Genomic DNA, 21495 nt, shown 5'->3' with positions numbered 1-21495 from the left:
GACTTGGGGTTTTAAAATGTATTTGATATATAAGTTTTACAATAAAGTAACGTTTGTTCTCCTTCTCAAGCGGTATGTGATCTTAAAAACGGAAAATTCGAAACAATCAACTTCTTTCTAGGGATCTTCAAGAACTATGTATCTATACAACCCTCCAAAGATCATTAGACGTTGACGGTTGACCCCAGATAAGCACCAAGACTTTTGAAAGGAGCTCAACTGCACCATAAAAAGTGTACATGTATGTTACGGAATTTGGTTAAAAATGAAATGGTTACACATATAATGAACAAAAAAGGGACCACGATCGATTTGACCAAATGTGCGTATCTGGTAAACCAAACAATCCTAGTATATCCCACACAGAGACAGGATCGGGGTATGAAATATGCGGACTTTGTCTCGACACTAAAGTTTCAGTGAAGAAACCCAGAAGGGTACTTAGTGGGCATTGGGGGGAAGAGTAAATAAGAACTTACATTACCGACCATCTTTGCCCCATGCCATGTTATGGTACCACACACACAGTAATACTCAGTATTGGTGCTCAAAAGCCTCTCTACTTATTCATGCTGTCAATTGGCTTCTTAAATACAGCACAAAAAATAACAAACGTTGAAAACAACAAACTCCCTATTCTATTGGAAAACTGGAAAATTTCAAAAACAAAACAAACTTCCCCTGCAAAGCAGAGACTTATTCAAACATGACCCACTAACAAAAAACCCAACATACCTTCTCCTAAACTAAACACTTCCAGCTTTAGTTTAGCTCTGATGTGTTGCACATACCAAGCATACCTGACAATTTCTCAAATTGATCAACCTTCAGTGGCTTTGTCATAATATCTGCAACTTGAGCTTGTGTGTTGCAGTACTTCAATTTGATTGTACCTTCATTCACTAAATCACGAAGAAAAAAGTACCTCACATCTGTGTGTTTGCTTCGATTATGCATTACCGGATTCTTTGAAAGCTTGATGGTTGACATGTTGTCACAATTAATAATAGTACCTTCCTCTTGAATAAGACCAATATGCTCAAACATCATCCTTAACCACAGCACTTGACATGCATAAGCTGTGGCAGCCACAAACTCCGCTTATGTGGTGGAAAGAGTCACAATCGGTTGTCATTTTGATGACCATGCAATTGCAGCCCCACTTAGAAAACAAACGTAACCCGATGTACTCCTTCRATTATCATAATCACCTGCGTAATCACTATCGGAGTATGCGATCAACCGATTACTACCCCCTTTCTTATAGAAAATTCCAAGCTCTTTAGTTCCCTGGACATAACGGAATATCTTCTTCATTGCTGTCACATGTTGCTCGGTAGGAGCTTCCATGTGTCGACAAAGCTTACCTGCAAAAAACATTATGTCTGGCCTGGTTGCAGCCAAGTACATAATGCACCCCCACCATTTGTTTATACACGGTTGCATCAACGAAGCCACTTTGATCGTTCTTTACCAGCGTGCAACCGGGAACTATAGGATTCTTTACACTATTGCAATCCTTCATGTTGAACCTTTGAAGAATTTCACGAGCATAWTTTTGCTGACTTAGGTGAATTCCATCTTCACCTTGATTAACTTCCACACCCAAAAAATRACTCATCTCCCCCATGTATGACATTTCAAATTCAGACTTCATCGAGGTYTTGAATTTCTCAATTAATGCAAGTGTGGTTCCTGTTATAATCAAGTCATCTACATAAATTGAAACAATTAGAAAATCATCATTCTCCTTGACCGACTTAACAAATAGTGTTGGTTCATAAGGACATTTCTTGAACCCTTCCTTAAGAAAGTAGCTTTCTATCCTCCCGTATCAGGCCCTCAGAGCCTGGTTCAAACCGTATAGGGCCTTTCTTAGTCGGTATACTTTTTCCTCCTTACCATGCACTTCAAAACCTTGGGGCTGCCCTACAAAGACAATTTCTTCTAGCATGCTATACAAAAAGGCACTTTTAACGTCTAACTGGTGAATTTTCATACCTCTTTGTGCAGCAAAAGCGAAGACAGTTCTGATCGTATCCCACCAAGCCACCGGAGCAAAGACCTCTGAGTAGTCTAACCCTTGTCTAACTTGGTCTTGAACACCCACTTTACTCCGATTGCTGTCGCACCCGGGGGTAAATCACAAAGTTCCCAGGTGTTATTCCTCTCGATCACCTCAATTTCAAGCTTCATAGCATGTCTCCAACACTCCTCTTGCGCTGCATCATGGTAATTTGTAGGCTCCGATAAAAAAGAGAACATAGCGACATTCTCCTCCTGATTTTCATCACTAAGAACCCCCTCTCCGCTGACGTAATCATGCATCCAAGCAGGTGCTCTCGTTTGCCTTCTTCCCCTTTCATTGGTTGTAGTTGTAACCGGATTCACATCTGAAGACCCACTTTCAGTCCCACTTGATGGACCATCCAAATTGCCAGTCCCGTCAGAATTGTGAGGCCCAGTTGAGTCATTGAATAACTCGTTTGTAACGTCAGATGAACCTGACCCATCGTCATTATTATCTTCCCATTCTAAATCTGAAACCTTAATTCCAAATTCTTGAGACTAGTTCCACGTGGCTTCTTCTTCGAATACAACATCATTGCTAACAATAATCTTATTGGTAGTTGGATCATAGAGTCGATATGCCTTGGCTTCTTCACTAACCCCAAATAGAACACATTTAAAGCTTCTATCATCCAATTTTAATCTTTTTTCTCTAGGCACATGAACATGAGCAATACAACCGAATACCCTAAAATAACTTACAAAGGGTTTTCGATTGCTCCACTTTTCTTCAGGTGTGTTGTTTTCGAGAGCTGCAGTAGGACTTCGGTTAATGACATGTATACACCAGTTGGTGGCTTCCGGCCAAAATATCTTTGGAACCTTTCTAGCACTCATCACACTTCGGACCATATCATCACGGTTCGGTTCTTCCTCTCAGCCACACCATCTTGGTGTGGCGTATAGCTTGCGATAAGTTGTCGTTGTATCCCATTGTCTTCACAAAATAGCTTAAACTCCCTGGAATTAAACCCCCCTCCTCTATCGGTTCTCAGACACTTGATCACCGTTCCTGCTTCTCTCTCAACCAAGGCTTTAAACTTCTTAAAAGTTTCTAAAGCTTGTGACTTTTCTGTAAGAAAATAGCTCCAACATTTCCTTGAGAAATCATCAATGAAATTAAGAATGTACCTCTTTAGACTACTCGACTGGGGGGTGATAGGTCCACAAATGTCGGAATAAACGAGTTGTAATCGTTGGGTTGCCCTCCACGAACATGCTTTTGGAAATGGCTCTCTAGTTTGCTTTCACACCAAGCAATCTGCACAAGTACCCACTTCAGTATTGATAGCCGGCAGCCCCTTCACCAATTCTTTGTCATGTAGCACCTTTAAACTCCTATTGTTGATGTGTCCAAACCTTTGATGCCAAAGAAGAGTAACATCATCAGTTTCTGCTTTGTGACATTCCTCATTACAACTTGGTTTAGCTTTGATCATGAACATCCTATTTGAGCTCATTTGGATGCGTATGATCAGGCCTCTTTTTGGATGGAACATGCTGCAAGTTCCTTTCTTTATTAATATCTCCAACCCCTTTCTTGAACTTGACCGATACTTACTAAATTATTCATGAGATCGGGAACAAAGTACACATTGGTTAACGTATGAACGATCCCTTCAATATCGAGACGTACACTTCCTTTTCCCAAAACAACCATACGTACATTATTTCCAAGACGCACGTTATTACGGTAGGTATCATCCAACGAACAAAACCATTTCTTCTCTCCCGTCATGTGATTCGAGCAACCCGAATCCAAACCAAACACACTGTTTTGTTGAACCACCATCTTGAGCCACCAACACCATTTCCTCCGTATCGTCATGCTCGACATAGTTAACATCCTTCTCCCAATCTGGACACTCACTTTGAAAGTGTCAAAGTTTGTGACATTTGTAACATTCAATAGTACTCTTGTTGAAGGAAGATCTGCCACGTCCTCTATCTCTGCTTGAACCACCACGTCCCCTTCCCCAACCTCGAGAGGGTGAACTAGTTGTTATCTTCAAAGCTTGCTCATCTTCTTGTTGCCCGATCATGCGCTGCTCATGAACCAATAGGCTACCATGTAATTCATCTATCGTCATAGTGTCGAGATTGTTTGATTCTTTAATCGAACAAACAACGTAATTGAACTTTGGGCTCAAAAATCGTAGTATTTTGGCAACAACCGTACCTAAGGTCAAAGGGTCACCATTTGCCTCCATCTTGTTCACAATCGTCAGGGTTCGGGCAAGGTAAGTGTCGACCTTTTCACCATCCTTCATTGTGAGAAGTTCATATTCTCTTCTCAAAGCCTGCAGTTGAGCTCTCTTCACCTTTGTAGAGCCCTCATACTTCTGTCTCATGGAGTCCCAAATTCCCTTTGAAGAGCTCTTATCCAAGATAGTTTCCAAGATTTCCCTTTCAATTGCTTGGAACAGATAGTTCTTCACTTTCTAGTCCTTCAACTTGGCTTCAACCAAAGCCTTCCTCTGTGCTTCACTTAGATTGGTCGTTTGTGCGGGAACGCCATTTTCCACCAGGTTCCACATCTCCTTACTCCTTAGGAAATTCTCCATTAGCAAAGCCCAATGATCAAAATGACCATCGAACTTTGGAATTGATGGTTGCACAAACTTATCAGAGTTTTCCATATCTTCCTTTCTTCCTCACCTTTTGACAGTAAAGAGCTCTTCCACTGGCTTTGATACCAAATGTTATGGTACCACACACATAGTAATACTCAGTATTGATGCTCAAAAGCCTCTCTACTTATCCATGCTGCCAATTGGCTTCTTAAATACACCACAGAAAATAACAAACGCTGAAAACAACAAACTCCCTATTCTATTGGAAAGCTGGAAAATTTCAAAAACAAAATAAACTTCCCCTGCAAAGCAAAGACTTATTCAAACATGACCCACTAACAAAAAACCCAACATGCCATGCAGCATCTGCACCATATGGCGACGGAATAACACGGATTCCATGGGATATGGAGGAGGGTAGAAGATCGTGTAGTTCCTTCTGCAAGTTGGAAGATAGTTCAAACATCAAAGTTCGGCCAATCGTCAAGAATTAGATGTGTCTACATAAAACACGAATGTATACCTGGTAAACTTGCAGTGCCCCCAGCCAAGACAATAGTCTTGTACCAATTACGACCAGTCTTTGGTTTGACATATTGGCAATGGTCAATGCAATGGGCCACTACTCGATGCAAGCCCTTTACATAAATAATAAAAAATGACTTGAAATACCATGATGGAAAAACAAAATCACAGAGACAAATGATGTAGAGATGATAGGTTCAAAGGTATGTCTACATACCTTCCTGCAATATGTGGCTTAAATAGAATCTCTCCTGTTTGGAAACGCTTTTTCTTGAGAGAAAATACTTCAGCCTAACGGGAATGAGCAAGGACAAAATGACAAGATTAGGTGCCCTGGGCACCCTCATTTAGAAGGAGGAGCCGAAGTTTTTGGGCCTGTAGCTTTACTCGTCCCCCCTTCGTCGGGCGGTCCTTGTGTGGGGGGTGCGCCACCAGAAATCGGGCTTGAAGCTCTCACCTTACCAACGAGCCGACAGCTGATGGCTGTTGGTCACGACTACTACAAAAAAGCTCCAATGAAGATGAATACAAACCCTCGGAACCAACTCTTTGTGATGCTTCTGTATCCTTCCGGAATTCAGACAAATAGTCCAAAGTCACATAACAAAGATTCTACATGCAAAGTAACCCAATCAATATGAATATATGATCTGCTCAACTGGGTGAGATCTTTTATCCATTTAGTCATTGGAGGGAGTGATGATGTAGAAGCTTATTAAGCAACATTTATGAAAATTTTATTTGGATGTGCTCATGCTATGGGAGTAATGCGTGGTGTAACGACCCATAGCCCAAAGGCCAAAACAATAGGCCAACCCAATAACCTCTAAATCAACTTAAAACCATGGTAAAAATTATTGGTAGCCGACAACTTTGAGCTTATGAGAAACTCACAGATATAATTTTCTATCCATGTGGGACAAGTTGTTACACATGGACATATTATTGAAGTCTTGAATGGGTTGTAGGAAACAGAGATTTTCAATATACCAAGGATACATCATTAAGCTCCTTCTAAAGTCTAATGTTCGGTGGATCTGTAGCAACACTTTCAAGTTTCAGCTCCTATTTCACATGATGAACACGCTCATCTCAAATAAAACTCTCAGATTGACTTCTATTAGATAGCCGTCAGGAAAAGACTATGTGAGTTGCATGTGTCATTTTGGTGTTGACTTAAAAATGATTGACGCTTGAAAGTAAGGTGAACAACAACTTGAGTGCGGAGGAGGGGAAAGGGCGCTCGAAGCAAAAGGAACGAAAAGCACACCATATAGGTCAGCAGTTGAAGAAGTTGACGGCCAGATTCAAGCAAAAAAAAGGATAACTTGAGAAGGAGAGGTCTCCTTTCTATATGAAAGACGAAGATCTGGCTTTGAAGCCTTCTTGAGTCTAGCTTAGCTTCAGGTACGAGTCAAGAATAGAAGAAGGGGATCGCCACAATCAAGAAGCAAGCTAAAAGCTGTTGTTTAGATTCCGCTTGTTCTTCTTGATGCAAATAAAGTTAGAGTTGGGTGCAAGTCATGCAACAACCATGTTAGGGGAATAAGAGAGAAGTATTTTCATTTTGAACCTTAATAGATTCTGTACATACGTTATGGTGATAGAATAGAAAACATTCCTTTTGACACCGTAAGCAGATCAACAACAAATACTTGGTCACAGTAAGTAGCAAATGATTAGCGTAATTGGAACAGACAAGTCATAAATCAAGTTCTATGCTTGTATTGTGATGTCTTAAATGGTCTACTAAAGCAATCACTTACCACATATGTAGCCAACCGAGATGGAGAACCGTACTTGCTCCAACCAATTTTGCAATAACCATATATAGCTCCAGGGGATTGTAGTCGTTGACCCTATATATGCATAAATGATAGCATATGACGACGAGGATTTCCTATACAATCACAATTCAAGTATGTCACTGTCAGGGTCATTATATATTACCAAACTTTGGAAAGAAGAAAAGCTTGGCATTCTGCATAAAGCTCTGAATAAACTTTCTATATTATTAAGCCGCTACTAAAATGCATAATTGACTGAATAAGCTTTGAGTTTCATTAAGCTTATTAAGTTGCCAACTGTAATAATTAATCGACGATAATAAAGGAAATAAAACGAGAACACCAAGATTTTAYGTGGAAAAACCCTTGCGGGAAAAAACCACAGGCACAACCGATGATATCACTATATGAGAAAAATGAGGAAGTTACAAGAGTTTATAAGTATCTCAATCTTTCTATAGTCTCTTCTCTGGCTCTCCTTCAATACTCCTTTTTCTTATGAATGAATGGAGAATATATATTTGAAGGTAAAAACAACTATTCTCCATGAATTGAGATAATAACCGWAATATTAGAAGACTTTTGTCTTCCCCTATTAATTGCTTCCGATTAGTCTTCCAGAATTTATGCCAAAAAGCAGTTACCATTCAGGAGGAAATACGTATCATTCTCAACACCAACAAACATGTCCTAAGAGTATCTAAAACTGATACAGTGTCAAAGAACTAGAGAAGCGATCACATGAACCGTCTCATGACTGATGGTTTTCCATTAAATCCTGTATAGATAAAAGCTGACAGTGGATTGATATACCTTTTACTACTTTTCCCTCTCCAAGAAAATCTTGTGAATTGTTTACAAACTAAGCAATTGAACAAACTGGTATCCCAACCACCAATATTTTCATAGTCTATAAACACAAATTACATTTGAAAGAAAGAAAAACTAAATAGATGTCACTCAAATTGCAAAACCCTTTCTAATCAAAATTTAAACGAATTTGAAAGATTCCGTATGATTCAAAATTCACTTCATAAGCATCCAAAAGTATTGAAATTTCATAAATATAAATAAAAAGAGTAGCGGTTTTGTTTACCTCTTAATAGTTTCATTCAAAGGCATCCTGAATCAAGATTTTGCTTGGAAAAAAAAACAATTATGGATAACTTTATTAAGCTTTTGTTTACTTCTTAATAGTATTCATTAAGCTTTTCGAGGGTAGCTTTATGCAAAAATCCAAGTTTTGTCGAAACATGTCTCTCTCAAATAAAATCATGCTCATTTCATGTATGAAAAAACTCTTTCAAACAAAAAATTTATCAATCTTTACAGACACATTAATCCAAACAGATAACTTTATTCGTACAAAACTTAATAATGAACCGGTTCCTCACAATATGCTTTAATATATAGTAATGAATTGTCATGGATCTTTTAATGTGTTGTTATGGTCTTCAATACATATAATGTATAGTGTGTTGGGTCATTTGAGGTTTCATATATAGTTCAGATTTACATGTAGTGTATAGCTACTTGTATATATGAAATATAGTGTGTGTGTGTGTAATTATCTATGGTGCATATGTATCATGTATGTATAGTCTATGTGCACATCATGATCACCTATAGTATATGCATGTGTACAGTAGTCTACATGTATTTCCAAAATCTTAAATGTTGTTTTTCAATGAAAACGTTTTTCGGAAAAACTATAATAAAAAAAAGTCTTGAATTCCAAAATTTTGACGATCCCTTAGTAATTAGTTGGAAAGTTGAGTCAGGTTACCATTGGTATGTGGTTGATAAATCGTGGTCTAATATGTAATTGTGCACTCATAGTACGACAATAGAGTCATTGAAAAATATACATGTTGATAAACTATTGGTAACATTTTGTCTGTAATTAGACATTACTTTGTTGTCATTCCATTATACTTTTGAAGGATTATCGTAGAGTTGCAATGTCTAGTGGTTTAGGTTGAGTTAATTTTTTTCCAAACAACCGTGATTAAGTTGGACTGTTTAAATGTCGCAAACTAGACTTATGATCAATCATGATAACAACCACATGCAAGTACTTGGATGGTTTGTATTATTACTTTGATAGTCAAAGGCTAAATTATCGTTGTCTTTTTGGTGTTTTTGGTTTACATTTTACGATAGAAAATGATGTGATTTATCTTTTTAGTAGGGTATCTTAGGTTATGCTTGAACTAATTATGATAAACTGTGACAGTAAAAGTCAGTCTTGATAAATTCAGTGACACAATTGTTGTGTACATCTGAAATCAAACCCTGACAAATGAGATATCACACGACATCCCCTAAAACCTCAACCACCAAGTCACACGATTCATTTTTTCCACACATAAGATCATGGATGGGCCCGCTAAGAAAATCCATGGTGGCCCATTCCCCATTGATATTTTATGTACTATAATATTTTATTTCATATTATGATAATTATTTTAAATCATGAACGAAATTTTTATTGTACCCTCCACTATAAAAAATACTGGCTTAAAAGAGATGTTTTTGATTAAAGTATGGAGGTTTTCTTATACTATAAACTCTCCCCTTATTTTAGATCAAAGCATTGTTAAGAATGCGTCTTTTTTTGATTCGTCAAAGAAAAGCAATACAAACAGTAGAAATAAAAATCAAGAGTTGATAATAAATCTGAAAAACGATAAAAGAAAGAGCAAACATCATCATTAAAACATTAAGGGTTTCAAGCGAATTAAATAAAATTCATATGCATGCTGACCACGGGAACAAAAATGGGAAACCGAAAGCCGTTAACTTTTTAGGATATCATTAAATACAGTCACATGGTAACTATTGGTCAACAAAATTGAATATCTATTCGAGCAAATATTGGCAACCAGAAAAAAAAAAAAGAATTACTTACGAACGAACGCGACTCCATTTGTATCTAATTAAAGAAGTAATGGTTTAAGTATAAGTATAGAACAATATTCAAAGACATACAATATAATTTAAACACAGAGTTAAAACCATATATTTCAAAAAAAAAAAAAATACAAGAAAAGAATTATTTGTTTGATGTTTTTGAAAGAAAATAAGGAAAAAAAAAATGGAAACATCAAAAGTCCACATCAGAGTAAAGCAAAAGAAACCTTAAATATTCTAAATATAAGAGGGATAGGTTTGACCGATAATAATCACAAAAAATAATCTTTAATTTAATGAATTAATCCTCATTTTCTTTTAAAATTATGACATTGAGTGTAAACTCCATTTTGGTGATGAAAGTTTGGATCTTTTTATTAATTTATAAATTAAAAAGTAAAAAAAAGATTATTTTAAAGAAGGTAGGTTTGATGATATTAATCACGGTATCCAATAAAGAAGGCTTCATCGTCTTGTATATATGAGAAGGAAAAAAAAAACTGAAATAAATCTACAGTCAGTGAGTCACGCTGTTTATATTTTTCTATTTAATCGAAATTTCTTCACCTCTTAGTGTTATTGTGTATGATTACACATATAATCGAATCTTGGTTAACCTCCGATTAAAAATGTCGGCCCCTCATCTCTCATACGGCCCAAAAACGGCCGTCTTTACCAATGGTTACGGTACACCCACGACCTCATACCCTTCACCAGAGGCTTCTTATGAAGAAATCACTCAAAACCCTCAATTTTTCTTGGAAAAACTTCAAATATTTCACTCGGTTTTCGGTACCAAGTTCAAGTAAGTACACATACATTATTTATTGTCTACCTTTTTATTTTATTTTAATCATATTTTGCTATTTTTGTTTCAAAGATTTCTTTGAATTTCTAGTTTCACCCTTCTTCCCAATATTCATTTCTTTTTTCTTGAATGATGAGGGATTTTTCTGGGTATTTGATCTTTCATTGTAGTAGGTTTGATGGTTAACTATGTACTTGCAATTTATGTGTGTATTTCCTTGATGATTTGAGAAAGCCTTGTAATTTAATTTGGGGAAATCTGTGTCAAAATCTGGGAAAACCAAATTGGCAGGGTTCTGAAGCATGGATTGAGGTGAATTTGATTTTGGTATTGTTATTGGAGTGTTGTAGGACATAAATGTGCAGTTTTAGATCACTATTTGATTTGATTGTCTTAAAAGAGTTTAAGAATGTGAAGTCTCATCACACTGTCATTTAGTATATATGGTCAAAGTTTTTGAATACCTTTTAGTGTTTTTGATGTGTAACCCATTATTAATCTTTTATCTCAAATTAAGTAGGGTAAGCTATAAACTAATGCGTTGATAGAATTTATTATGAGTTGAAAACTTTGGATTCTTGGACATGTGAACTACTTATCCCAAATGTCAATCTATGGCTTAAAGATCTCCTTTTGGTTCAAGTTTGACATGATTATATCCCAATTGTTGTGAATTGGAGATGATCAAGATGTCTCAAGCAGGTTCTCCTTGTTTTCCTCATCAACGTGCACTATAATAGATGTTACCTTTATATAATTGTTTCTAATCCACCCGTCACGTGTGGGCACTAGACTTAGTTTTTGCATTTGTGCTACACGCCTACACTCATCTTATGTGTTATTTTGATAGTTGATTTTGACACTAGCTATCTGAAATACAATTTAGAAAGTTTCTGGTGCCATAGGTTCAGGCTTGGTCATTTATGTGACCTGCAGTGCTAAAGTCATATTGAAATGAAATTGGGTAGGGTTGGTCTACATTTATAATATAGAAAGCTTGGTCATTTATGGAGTGATTTATCTTTTTCTTACTTAGTTTAGTAACCCTCTGCAATGCAATCAAGACTGTATGACCCAAGATGTGGTTGTTTGGACAACAAATTAGGCTTGGAAGCAGCTATAGAAAGGAAAAAGGCAGCGGAGAATGTAAGGTACAATAAGTTAAGGCCAGTCTTGCTATTTTTGAACAATGGTAAGAGAAAAAAAAAGGTTTTATGCACATTGATACTTGAATTCGTACCATTGTGTATATCATTGTGAGATTTCGTCGATCCTTGTGGTTGCAGCCATCAATCCATTCTTTGAGAGCATGAAGTGAGAGAGAGAGAGAGAGAGAGAGAGAGAGAGTTATGGGTAAGAAACATATGCAATATTTATACTGAAGTTGTTAGAAAATGTGCTACTTTTTAAATCTCTATTATTGGATCTCTATATAGGAAAGAAAAATAACACTCTTAAGAGGACTAGGGTAAATTCATCCGTCTCAGGTGAAATTCAAACATAATTAAAAGTAAGTTCTTTGTTTTGAAATATATTAGATGGGATATTTCATTAGATATGTGTGTATACCGAGACACAAGCACCTATAGTACATTGCATTGTAATACTTCAATATACAACATCCTTTCATATTTTCCAACCAAGACTACGTACCACCACAAGTTAGATGAAACTGGTTATTTGGTAACTAGTTACCCATCCAATATAGCAAACTCTTGTTAAACTGCAAGATTAACACTTTATATTTTGTATTGTAAAAGTAGACTCTGGATGATGATGAACAACGATCTTTTTTTCATAAACTAGTTGGGGATGGCTAGAAATGGACCCCATAAAAATTTAATAGAATGGTGAAATAGTTAAGGTCCTGGTAACGAAGGAAAGTTGCAACAGGCTTTGCGACTGGTGGCAAAGATTTAGTTAACCTGGTCAAATGAGCCCAAAAGATCTATGATAACCTGTAGGTTTACTAATCGCATAGGCAGATGAAGGGACTTGGACTGTTTTTCAAGTTATTTAGTATGTTTTTATTGAATTGCTGTCCTTGAATGAAGACTTCTTTTTCTTTAAAATTGCCACTGAAAGTTGCCATTGTCCCTATTGAGTGACTCATTTCAGCTCATCTGTTATTTTTTTCCTTCTTTTCATTTTCATACTTCTCATTAGGAGTTCTTGGATATGCAAGACTAGGATAGCAGACTAGGGGTGAGGCTACTCATATCTGTCTTTCTATTTATATTGCTATTGCTTACTCATATCTAGCTTTTCAAATCTTAGCTTATTTGTTCTTTTTTCACTTTCACACGATTCTCACTAGCTGGGGGTCTTCTTGGAAACGGGTACTCTAGTCTTCAGGGTAGAGTTCAAGTCCACGTACATCTTAACACCCGTCCTAACCCCACCGCCGGGTGGGATATACTGGGCTCATTTGGTTTGGAAAGTGACTCATTTTGGAATGGACCAAATCAAGGAACCGTAACTTTCTTGAAAGATTGTTCTGCTTTTGCTGCTTTTGTCTGTTCTGTCATGCTGTAAACTTTCGCACCATATGTAGCTTCTTTTCAAGATTGAGATCAAGGAAGTTGTGTATATATGAAAGATCATGTTATGCTCTTCTTTTAATCAGCTTAGTTGTTAAACTTTGTTCAGTTTTATCATGAAGAGGGTCTAGTTTCATGCTAGTGATGCTTTGTTTAGATTCAAAAAATAATTGAAATCATTTAATGATTCAGGCTGCAAAATGTATTGTTTGAGAAAAAGGCTATCGGGGTAAATCAATTTTTTACATGTACTAGTCAAAACGGGTATCATCCATACCCGCTCAATTTGCATACGTTGATACGGATATTAAATGTTAAAGAATAAATATAATAACCACAATCTATAGTTTCATCTTCTACCACCAAGTAATCATGAACTTATTCTTCTTTAAATCTTCATGGTATGCCTCTATGGGTACTATGATATGTTCTGATATTGCTTTAATTTTGTGGGTCGTATGATAAGATTTGAATTTTTTTTCTTAATGTACATAGGATCCCGATCATTGGAGGGAAGTCGTTAGATCTACACCGGCTATTTATAGAGGTCACTTCACGAGGTGGCATTGAAAAGGTATGATTTTTATTCATATACCAGAACAAACAGCGTAAAGATCGGGCATCTTTTTTCTTTCTTTGTGAATCGCAAGTGGAATAGTGAATGATAATTTTTCATAACTTAGAAGTCTAAGCCGGTCCGTTTCAGCTCAGGCCCGTTTGAAAAAATGGTAAAACAAACAAATTATCGGACTTTTTATAACAAATATAACTCGGCATACATTTCCTGTCAAGTTGTTTTACAGATTGTGAGTGACCGAAGATGGAAGGAAGTTATGGCTGTCTTCAAATTTGGTCCTACAATCACCAACGCGTCTTTTGTCTTGCGAAAATACTATCTCTCGTTGCTCTATCATTTTGAGCAGGTTTATTACTTCCGCAAGAAGACCCCCACTATCGTTCCTGCTGGTACTCATTCTTGAACATCCTTTTATCTTATGTTTCTTTAAATTTTATTTAACATAAAAAGCTTTATGACTTTATTGCCCTTTCCCGACAGATGCTACAAACAGGCTCTCCGGTGGATCTGGTTCTGTCAAGAACCTGTTTTCTGGTCAGGTTACTATGTGGTTCATGTATTTGTTCTGTCCCATGAAAATTGCAACTTTTTGATCTTTCATAAATCACTGACTATCAACCAAATTTCTTAAATACCCCTCAAAAATGAAAAAATAGGGGAGAACTGTGGATTCCTTGTAATACTGGTGGTGGGCAAATAAGTAATTTTGGACTTAGAAAGCTACCGTAGAGAGAAATATTGCAATTTCATTGGGACATCCCATAATACCGTGTTTGTGAATTTGAGACGAAAAGAAAGGAAACGAAAAGGGAGGGAAAAGAATGGAATGAGAAGAAAGTTTCTTATTTGTGTTCTTGAAATGGAAGGGAAGGAATGAAAAAGAAACAATTTTTCATGTCCTTGAAGAGCAATGAAAGGAAAGATGTCATTTTTTACAAATATACCCTTTATAATTGCTTTCTCACTTTTTCTTATGAGGGTATGTTTGTCATAAAGAATGGAATGGGAAGGAAGTTTTTTATTTTTGTTCTTGAAATGGAAGGAGAGGAATGAAAAAGAAACAATTTATCAGGTTCTTAAACCGGATAGAAATGAAAGGAAAGATGTCATATTTACAAATATACCCTTTATATTTGTTTTTTTCACTTTTTCTTATGAGGGTATGCTTGTCATAAAGAATGGAACGGGAAGGAAGTTTTTTATTTGTGTTCTTGAAATGGAAGGGACGGAATGAAGAGGAAACCGTTTTTCATGTTCTTGAACCAGAGAGAAATGATAGGAATATACCCGTTATATTTGTTTTTCTCACTTTTTTATGAGGGTATTTTTGTCATAAAAGATTGTAGACTCCCTTATTTTCTTTCGATCCGTTTCTTCCATATTTGGGAGGAAACATAAATGATATTTTCTATCTGTGTTCATTTCCTTTTCCTCCTAAGAAGTTAAGAGAACACATGATTTTTTTTGTTTTTCGCTCCTTTTCCTCCCTTTCCTTTCCCTCAAACAAATATTTCGAGAACACGGTAGAAAACGCTTGATGTGTTGATAGTGTGTCACTGAAACGAAGGATGGTTGTTGTTTATGTGGTGCAGGAAGGCGAATGGTTGAGGTTGGTGGACAAGTAACTGGAACCATTGATAAAAGATTCGATCATGGTTATGTAGTTACTGTGGATATGGGTTCTGAGAAGCTTTCAGGCTTTCTGTATCATCTTCCATCCGATTCTCCGGCTCCTTCTCATGGGACCCACAATATGTATCAGCTTGCACTAAGGGAACCTTCACCTGAGCCGGACACGAGCGGCTACGACGTGTTTTTCACCGAGCACTATATCAGGTTAAAGCCTTTGTACCACGGGCAGGAGAATGTCATCCGCAAAAGAATTCAAGTTTTATGGAGCACTCTGACAGAAGAGGAGAAACAGGTAAATGCCCGATCACCTCAATCATTTGTCTAAATGTTCTAATAGACTACTTTACAGGACTTCAGTTTAAATGATCAAACAACTATGCATCCTATTAAAGGTGTTACAATAGGAAGTTGCTACGTATTTGGGCATCCAAGCAAGTTTTTAAGCACACTTTTGAAATACAGTGTCCTATTAGTTTTTTTTACAGAGGTGTCTTCTTTTTACACGACACTTGTTTTTTATAAGACACATTTTTAAATAATGTCATATAAAAAGACTAATATAAGGATTTATTTTTCTAAAATCGTCTTAAGGAACTTGTTAGAGCATCTCCGATAGAGTGACTTATGAGAACCTTTTTTTTCCACTTCTTTTTAGTCACATCGTTGCCAACTCAACAATTTAAGAACTAGCATAAAACTCGACAATGACACTGACTAATAAGATCTTCCTTCTGTGGGTCCCATATATTATTTCAACATCAATAATATGGATATAAAAATCAAAAAATATCTAAAAACCTAATAATACATGATTCCATACAAAATTCAAGGTAAGAACCAATAACTTTAGGTTGTTATTAGCAAAAAGTGAAGTGGCTGGTAGGAACTAATCATTGTGGAGAGTTCTTATAAGAAGCTTATCCTCTTTAGGTTCTTGTACATGAACCTTGGTTCTTACCATGAAGTTTGCAAGAAGTGACATTTCCTAGTTTTTATTTTATTTTCTTGACTTTATAATTATTAGTGATGTTGAAAAAATCAATAGGACCCACAAAAGGAGGTTCTTATAAAAACTATTATTGTGGATTTTTAGGATAGTTCTTGATTTGATGAGAGTTGGAGATGAGGTGACGACAAAAAGTGCAAAAAGGAGCATTGGAGATGCTCTTAGAACGCCCAGAAACGGTCTTGTCAATTTATTGTAGTAAATTTATATGTGACGCACAATTGTTGGATCTTATAAAACAATTTATTAGGACAGTTGGACAGTTTTGACTTTTTTCACTAATTTTCTTTAATGATCAAAAGATGTGTATCGGAAACTTGAGTAAACCAATGTTTTCAAGAACCTTCTTTTGTGTTGTAGGTTTATCAGGAAAAGGGATCAAGAGGCAAGGAAAGATAGATCACGCCAAAGACTCTTGACTCGCATCGAGCTAGTGCTTGGTAGGCTGCGGGCAATCTTCTTCTTCTCCTCTCTTTTGTAGTAGACTCTGGGTTTGTTGTTGTACTTTCTTTGTTTCCGACCCTTTCGGTTTGTTGTAGTTTAGATCGCCGGAGAAAGGGTTTGTTTTCTCCAATCACGATGTGCGAAATTTGCCAAAAAAAAAAAATGGTGGGTTTTTTTGCTGAAGTTTATAACGTCTCATCACTGAATCTTGGTGTTGATAGGAGCAAGTTTGAAGTCGTTGGAACAGGTGAAATGACACAATCTTGTTGTCTGAGACCCGTAATCGAGTCAAATGACTTGAGCTGGTTTGTGTTTTGCAGACTACCACTAAATGCAAAGCAGGTCGAGTCATGAGACCGATAATGAAGTGTGGGGTCTCACTTTTCAAATGGGAACAGAGGATATATGAGGTTGATTTGGTTTGTTGTAATTTGGAAGAGAAGTTTCTTTGGATGGTCTTCGTTCAATTCAATCTCTAGAATTCTTGAACTTTGACCACCGCTCTCGATACTTATCTTTAAGTTTTGTTTGGGAAAAGATATTATTTTTATAAAATAATTTCTATATTATTTAGAAAAGAGAATAAATTCCAAAAAAATTGTTAGGAAAAAAAGCCATCCCATGTCATGTCACATGATATCCAAGGCTTTTGAATTGCTTTTTGTGGGTTTAAACAAACAAATGCAAACCCATTATTTCTACATCACTCTCATCACATGACAATCTTTATAAACATATTATTGTTTTTGCCTTTTCTTTTAAATAAATCCAAATTTACGTCTTATTTCATAATCTTAAAAGATTCAATTTAAAACTGGTTTAATACAAACCCAACTCATTTTTCGTTTTACCAAAACGTACTCGTTTATTGGTCTAAACATTTGACGAACTTATATAACGTCCATTAACAAATGAATGAGTTATGTATCAAACCGAAAACCGTTTGTATTCTTTAAGATTGGTTCTTAAAACAATATACGTATAGAAATTTAATTAATACCAACCATATTAAATGAAGGCTTTTTGTAACTTGTTATGCTTCATAAATTCCAATTTCTTACATAAAACATGTCAACAATATAACTTTTGGATACCAAGAGATTGAATTCATAACTTGTCATCAATACTTGTTATAAGAAAAAGAAACCCAAAGAACACAATTGTCTCTCCATCAATTCTTGATGTGTATCATAATTTTGTTGAACTGAAACATATATTATAGAAATATATTTGATTTATATGTTTAATTTGCTCGATTTAAATGTATTTAGCGTATAAGTTGACATTTTTTTGCTCAAATTTAAAATACATAATGATTTTTCTAGAATAATAATCCCATTACCATAAAAATGTGTGATATATAACTGCGAGGGGTAAAAATGGAAAAGGGAATTAAAATGAAACATAAAATTGGCGTGTGAGAGAAGGATAGTAATTAAAATGAGTTGATTAAGAGAATTAATGAAGGCATTGATTAAAAGGATGAGTATTATGATCACCACCGTTGGATCATGACAATTAATTCATCAAATAAGACCTCACTTCCATACTAGTTATGGCCTTCACTTTAAATATCAAATATATGAACTTCAAGTCCATGGATTTTTAGTCTTCATGCAACTTTAATCCCTCAATCATTCTTTCGTTCAAGTTGTAGCAACAATCTTTATAGTCTATTTAACATAAGTGATCCAGACTGTAAAATAAGACGTACACGTACATGTGTGGAAGGATGCGAAATATCCTTCAATTTGCAAGTAATGCGAGAAGGGTCGGTATGCATGCAGGTACTTGGTCAATGGGACTAAGCTCATGCACAAAGTCGTCCGTACGATTGTTGATCAACATGATGTGTTTGTATTACATGTGATTTGACATTTCTGGTACTTCTTGCAAATTAACCCCCCTATCTGTCTAGTTTAAAAAATGTTCATTTAATCACATCCATTAGCTCAATTAATCTGAGAGTTGATAAAATGTTTTCTATTTTTTCATTTATTTAGGGTTTTTTCTTTTTGAACCTTTCTCTCTCTCTCTCTCTATATATATATATATATATATATATATATATATATTAAAAGAAGTTTAAATGAGAAGAATAACCGAATAAGAAGACATAAACTTGACTCTATATAAACATGTTATCGTCTAACTCTTAACCTTTGTTTTGATTTTTTTTTTTTTTTTTTGTAACTTGGAATACAATTAGCAAAATTTGATATTACATATGTATGTATATCAATTTTAAAATTAAAAATATTTTGATTGGATATTTAAAATTAAAGTATAATAGCTTTTATAGATTTTAATAGTGTTGACACTATTCATTTTTTATTTTCATCAATATATATAAAAAAAATTAACGAATAAATAGTTTTTCTGAAATTAAAATATAATTGTAAAGTATATAATATTGTTTTCTTAAATATATAAATAAAAAGATAAGCATAAAAAAATCAAATTGCGATGATCTACTGAGATAATAGGAGGATAATAATTAAATTTGATTGGATGTTTGACTCTAATTTAGACAAAAATTAGGAAACTATTTGGAGATAATAATCCATCAATTACAACAACAAGGAAATCATCAATTCCATTTTTCTTTTATCTATAGAAATGATTTCATGTATCATTACTATATTATAAATTAAAATAACAGATTTTATGTTCAAATGCTTTAGTTATATATATATATATATATATATATATGTATATAGAAAGAGAGAGAGAGAAACGTTTATTAAATTTTTTTAATAATCTTTTTAGCATGTTAATTAAAAAAAAATTAAACCAATTTTTTTTTTTTTTTTGTTATTATGATAACAAAAATACCAAATTTTTGGGTAATTATGAATATTATATATTTAGAATAAAACGATATATTTTTAATTGAATGGAGATATGAAAGATATTGGGTTGTTTTAATTGGAAAATAATTTATATCTTAAACCTTATATACATAATACTAAATAAATTAAAAATATAAGGATTCACTCAGATATATAGAAATCACACCAAACATATTTAGCCCCTACACTATTTGAATATTTTCTATTTGAACCTTCAACTCTTTTAAGTCAAGCATTTTCCATTTTCCATTTTCCAAGAATGCAAATGTTTCAATCTACAACAAACATAATACCATTCCTTATGCAATAACTAATAAACTTATATATTAATTTTCTTGAAAATAAATAAATAAAAATTCTTATGTAGTTGTTGCATTGTGTGAGAAAAATAAAACATATATCTTCTTATGAACTATAATATCTTATTTATTACTTGATTTTGAAAAAAAATAAAATACTTGACACAGTAATTGATGATATAACAGTTGATTAATAAGTTAACTGTTAGCTGATAAGCTAAATAACATTTGTAATAACTAATTTTCAATAAAAATCATGTAAACCTTAATTGATAACAAATAATCAATCTTGCATAAAGAATTTTAAGATAAAGTTAACATAAAAACTTCTCAAAAAGATACATGTTGTAGGTTTTTAGGATACTTATAAAATTTTGCATTTTCACTGTTTCTTATATTGAGTGTTTTTATTTTCTTAACAAGCTTAAACTAAGTATTAAAATAATGGTTTTTGTGTTCGACTTAGAAAGGTAATTTGTGATAAAAATCAATTACTTTAACTAATCACATATGTAAGTCTCATATACAGGGATGTAATGGAAAATCTCAGTTCAAATTCAGACGCTGTCAAAGCTCTTATAGTTAGGAGGTTCACCCACGGTGTTCATGGTCGGTCGGAGGATTAGTTAGTACGCATAAGCTGGCTCAGAAACCCTACAAATACAAAAAAAAAAAAAAAAAAAAGATTCTCCTTTTTTGGCAAATTTAGTTTGGATTGTAAGTCATTAATTAACGTTGATTTTGATATGTAAAATATTTTCTTTTAACTTTTTGGAATACGGTTACGTTCTCTTTATGTTGAAATTAAGAGAAAGCAACACAATCCTCCAACCAAAAGAGCATCAAAAGAATATGAAATGATGGATCTAGTACAAATGTGAAAAGTATAAGTTAACGAGTACAGGGACTGAATTTGTTGATTATGAAAGTGAAAGGGCTAAATTCGTATTTTGAGTAAGAATATTTTTGGTTTGAGGTGGGTAGTCAAGCAATTTAAATTAAATTCTTAAGACGTGTGTGTGTGTATAATATATATCTTCTGTGAGGAGTTAGAGAGATATTAGTGTGTGTGTGTGTGTGTGTGTGTGAGAGAGAGAGAGAGAGAGAGGGAGAGAAGAAACCGGAATAAGAGGGAAGCGGAGGGCGAACGTGATGGTCAATTTCCCTCAACACACATACATGGCAGTTGCGAGTCGACTCAAGACCTTTGTTTTCTTTCTTCTTCATCGTCTTTTCTCACTTCCCAGATCTTCCAGCTGATTCTTGGAGCTGGGTTTCAAAGATATGACCAGTTGTATCGATTTAGAGAGAGAGAGAGAAAGAAAGAAAAGAATATCCCCTTTTTTGCTATGAAATCGTCTCTTCCTTATCTTGTGTTCCTAGTGGTTTAGGGTTTTCTTCACTCTTCATTTGATCTCCGCCGTCGGAATCGGTTTCTGTCACAGCTGGTCAGTGTTTGTTTTTGATTG

The 21495-nt window shown here is 34.8% G+C and overlaps 2 protein-coding genes across 3 annotated transcripts; one reads left to right on the top strand and one right to left on the bottom strand.

The window, feature by feature from the left end:
- Positions 1–3950: 3950 nt before the first annotated feature.
- Positions 3951–4421, bottom strand: LOC112500383. Its single transcript, XM_025103868.1, has one exon. It carries the CDS (start codon positions 4419–4421, stop codon positions 3951–3953), a length of 471 nt encoding a protein of 156 aa, XP_024959636.1.
- Positions 4422–10394: 5973 nt separating this feature from the next.
- On the top strand, positions 10395–17058 carry LOC112501147 (high mobility group B protein 10). Of its 2 annotated transcripts, none has more exons than XM_025104819.1 (6): positions 10395–10673; positions 13712–13790; positions 14140–14182; positions 14274–14327; positions 15386–15717; positions 16792–17058. In XM_025104819.1, exons 1-6 carry the CDS (start codon positions 10498–10500, stop codon positions 16828–16830), a joined length of 723 nt encoding a protein of 240 aa, XP_024960587.1. In that variant the 5' UTR covers positions 10395–10497; the 3' UTR covers positions 16831–17058. The 2 variants fall into 2 exon arrangements, with proteins under 2 accessions (XP_024960587.1, XP_024960586.1); XM_025104818.1 differs by having other exon boundaries at positions 10396–10673; positions 14020–14182.
- The last annotated feature ends 4437 nt before the right edge of the window (positions 17059–21495 follow it).

Source organism: Cynara cardunculus, assembly GCF_001531365.2.
Source record: "Cynara cardunculus var. scolymus isolate 2C chromosome LG 17, CcrdV1, whole genome shotgun sequence".
Taxonomy (NCBI): domain Eukaryota; kingdom Viridiplantae; phylum Streptophyta; class Magnoliopsida; order Asterales; family Asteraceae; genus Cynara; species Cynara cardunculus.
This window is presented reverse-complemented; position numbering and strand designations above follow the sequence as displayed.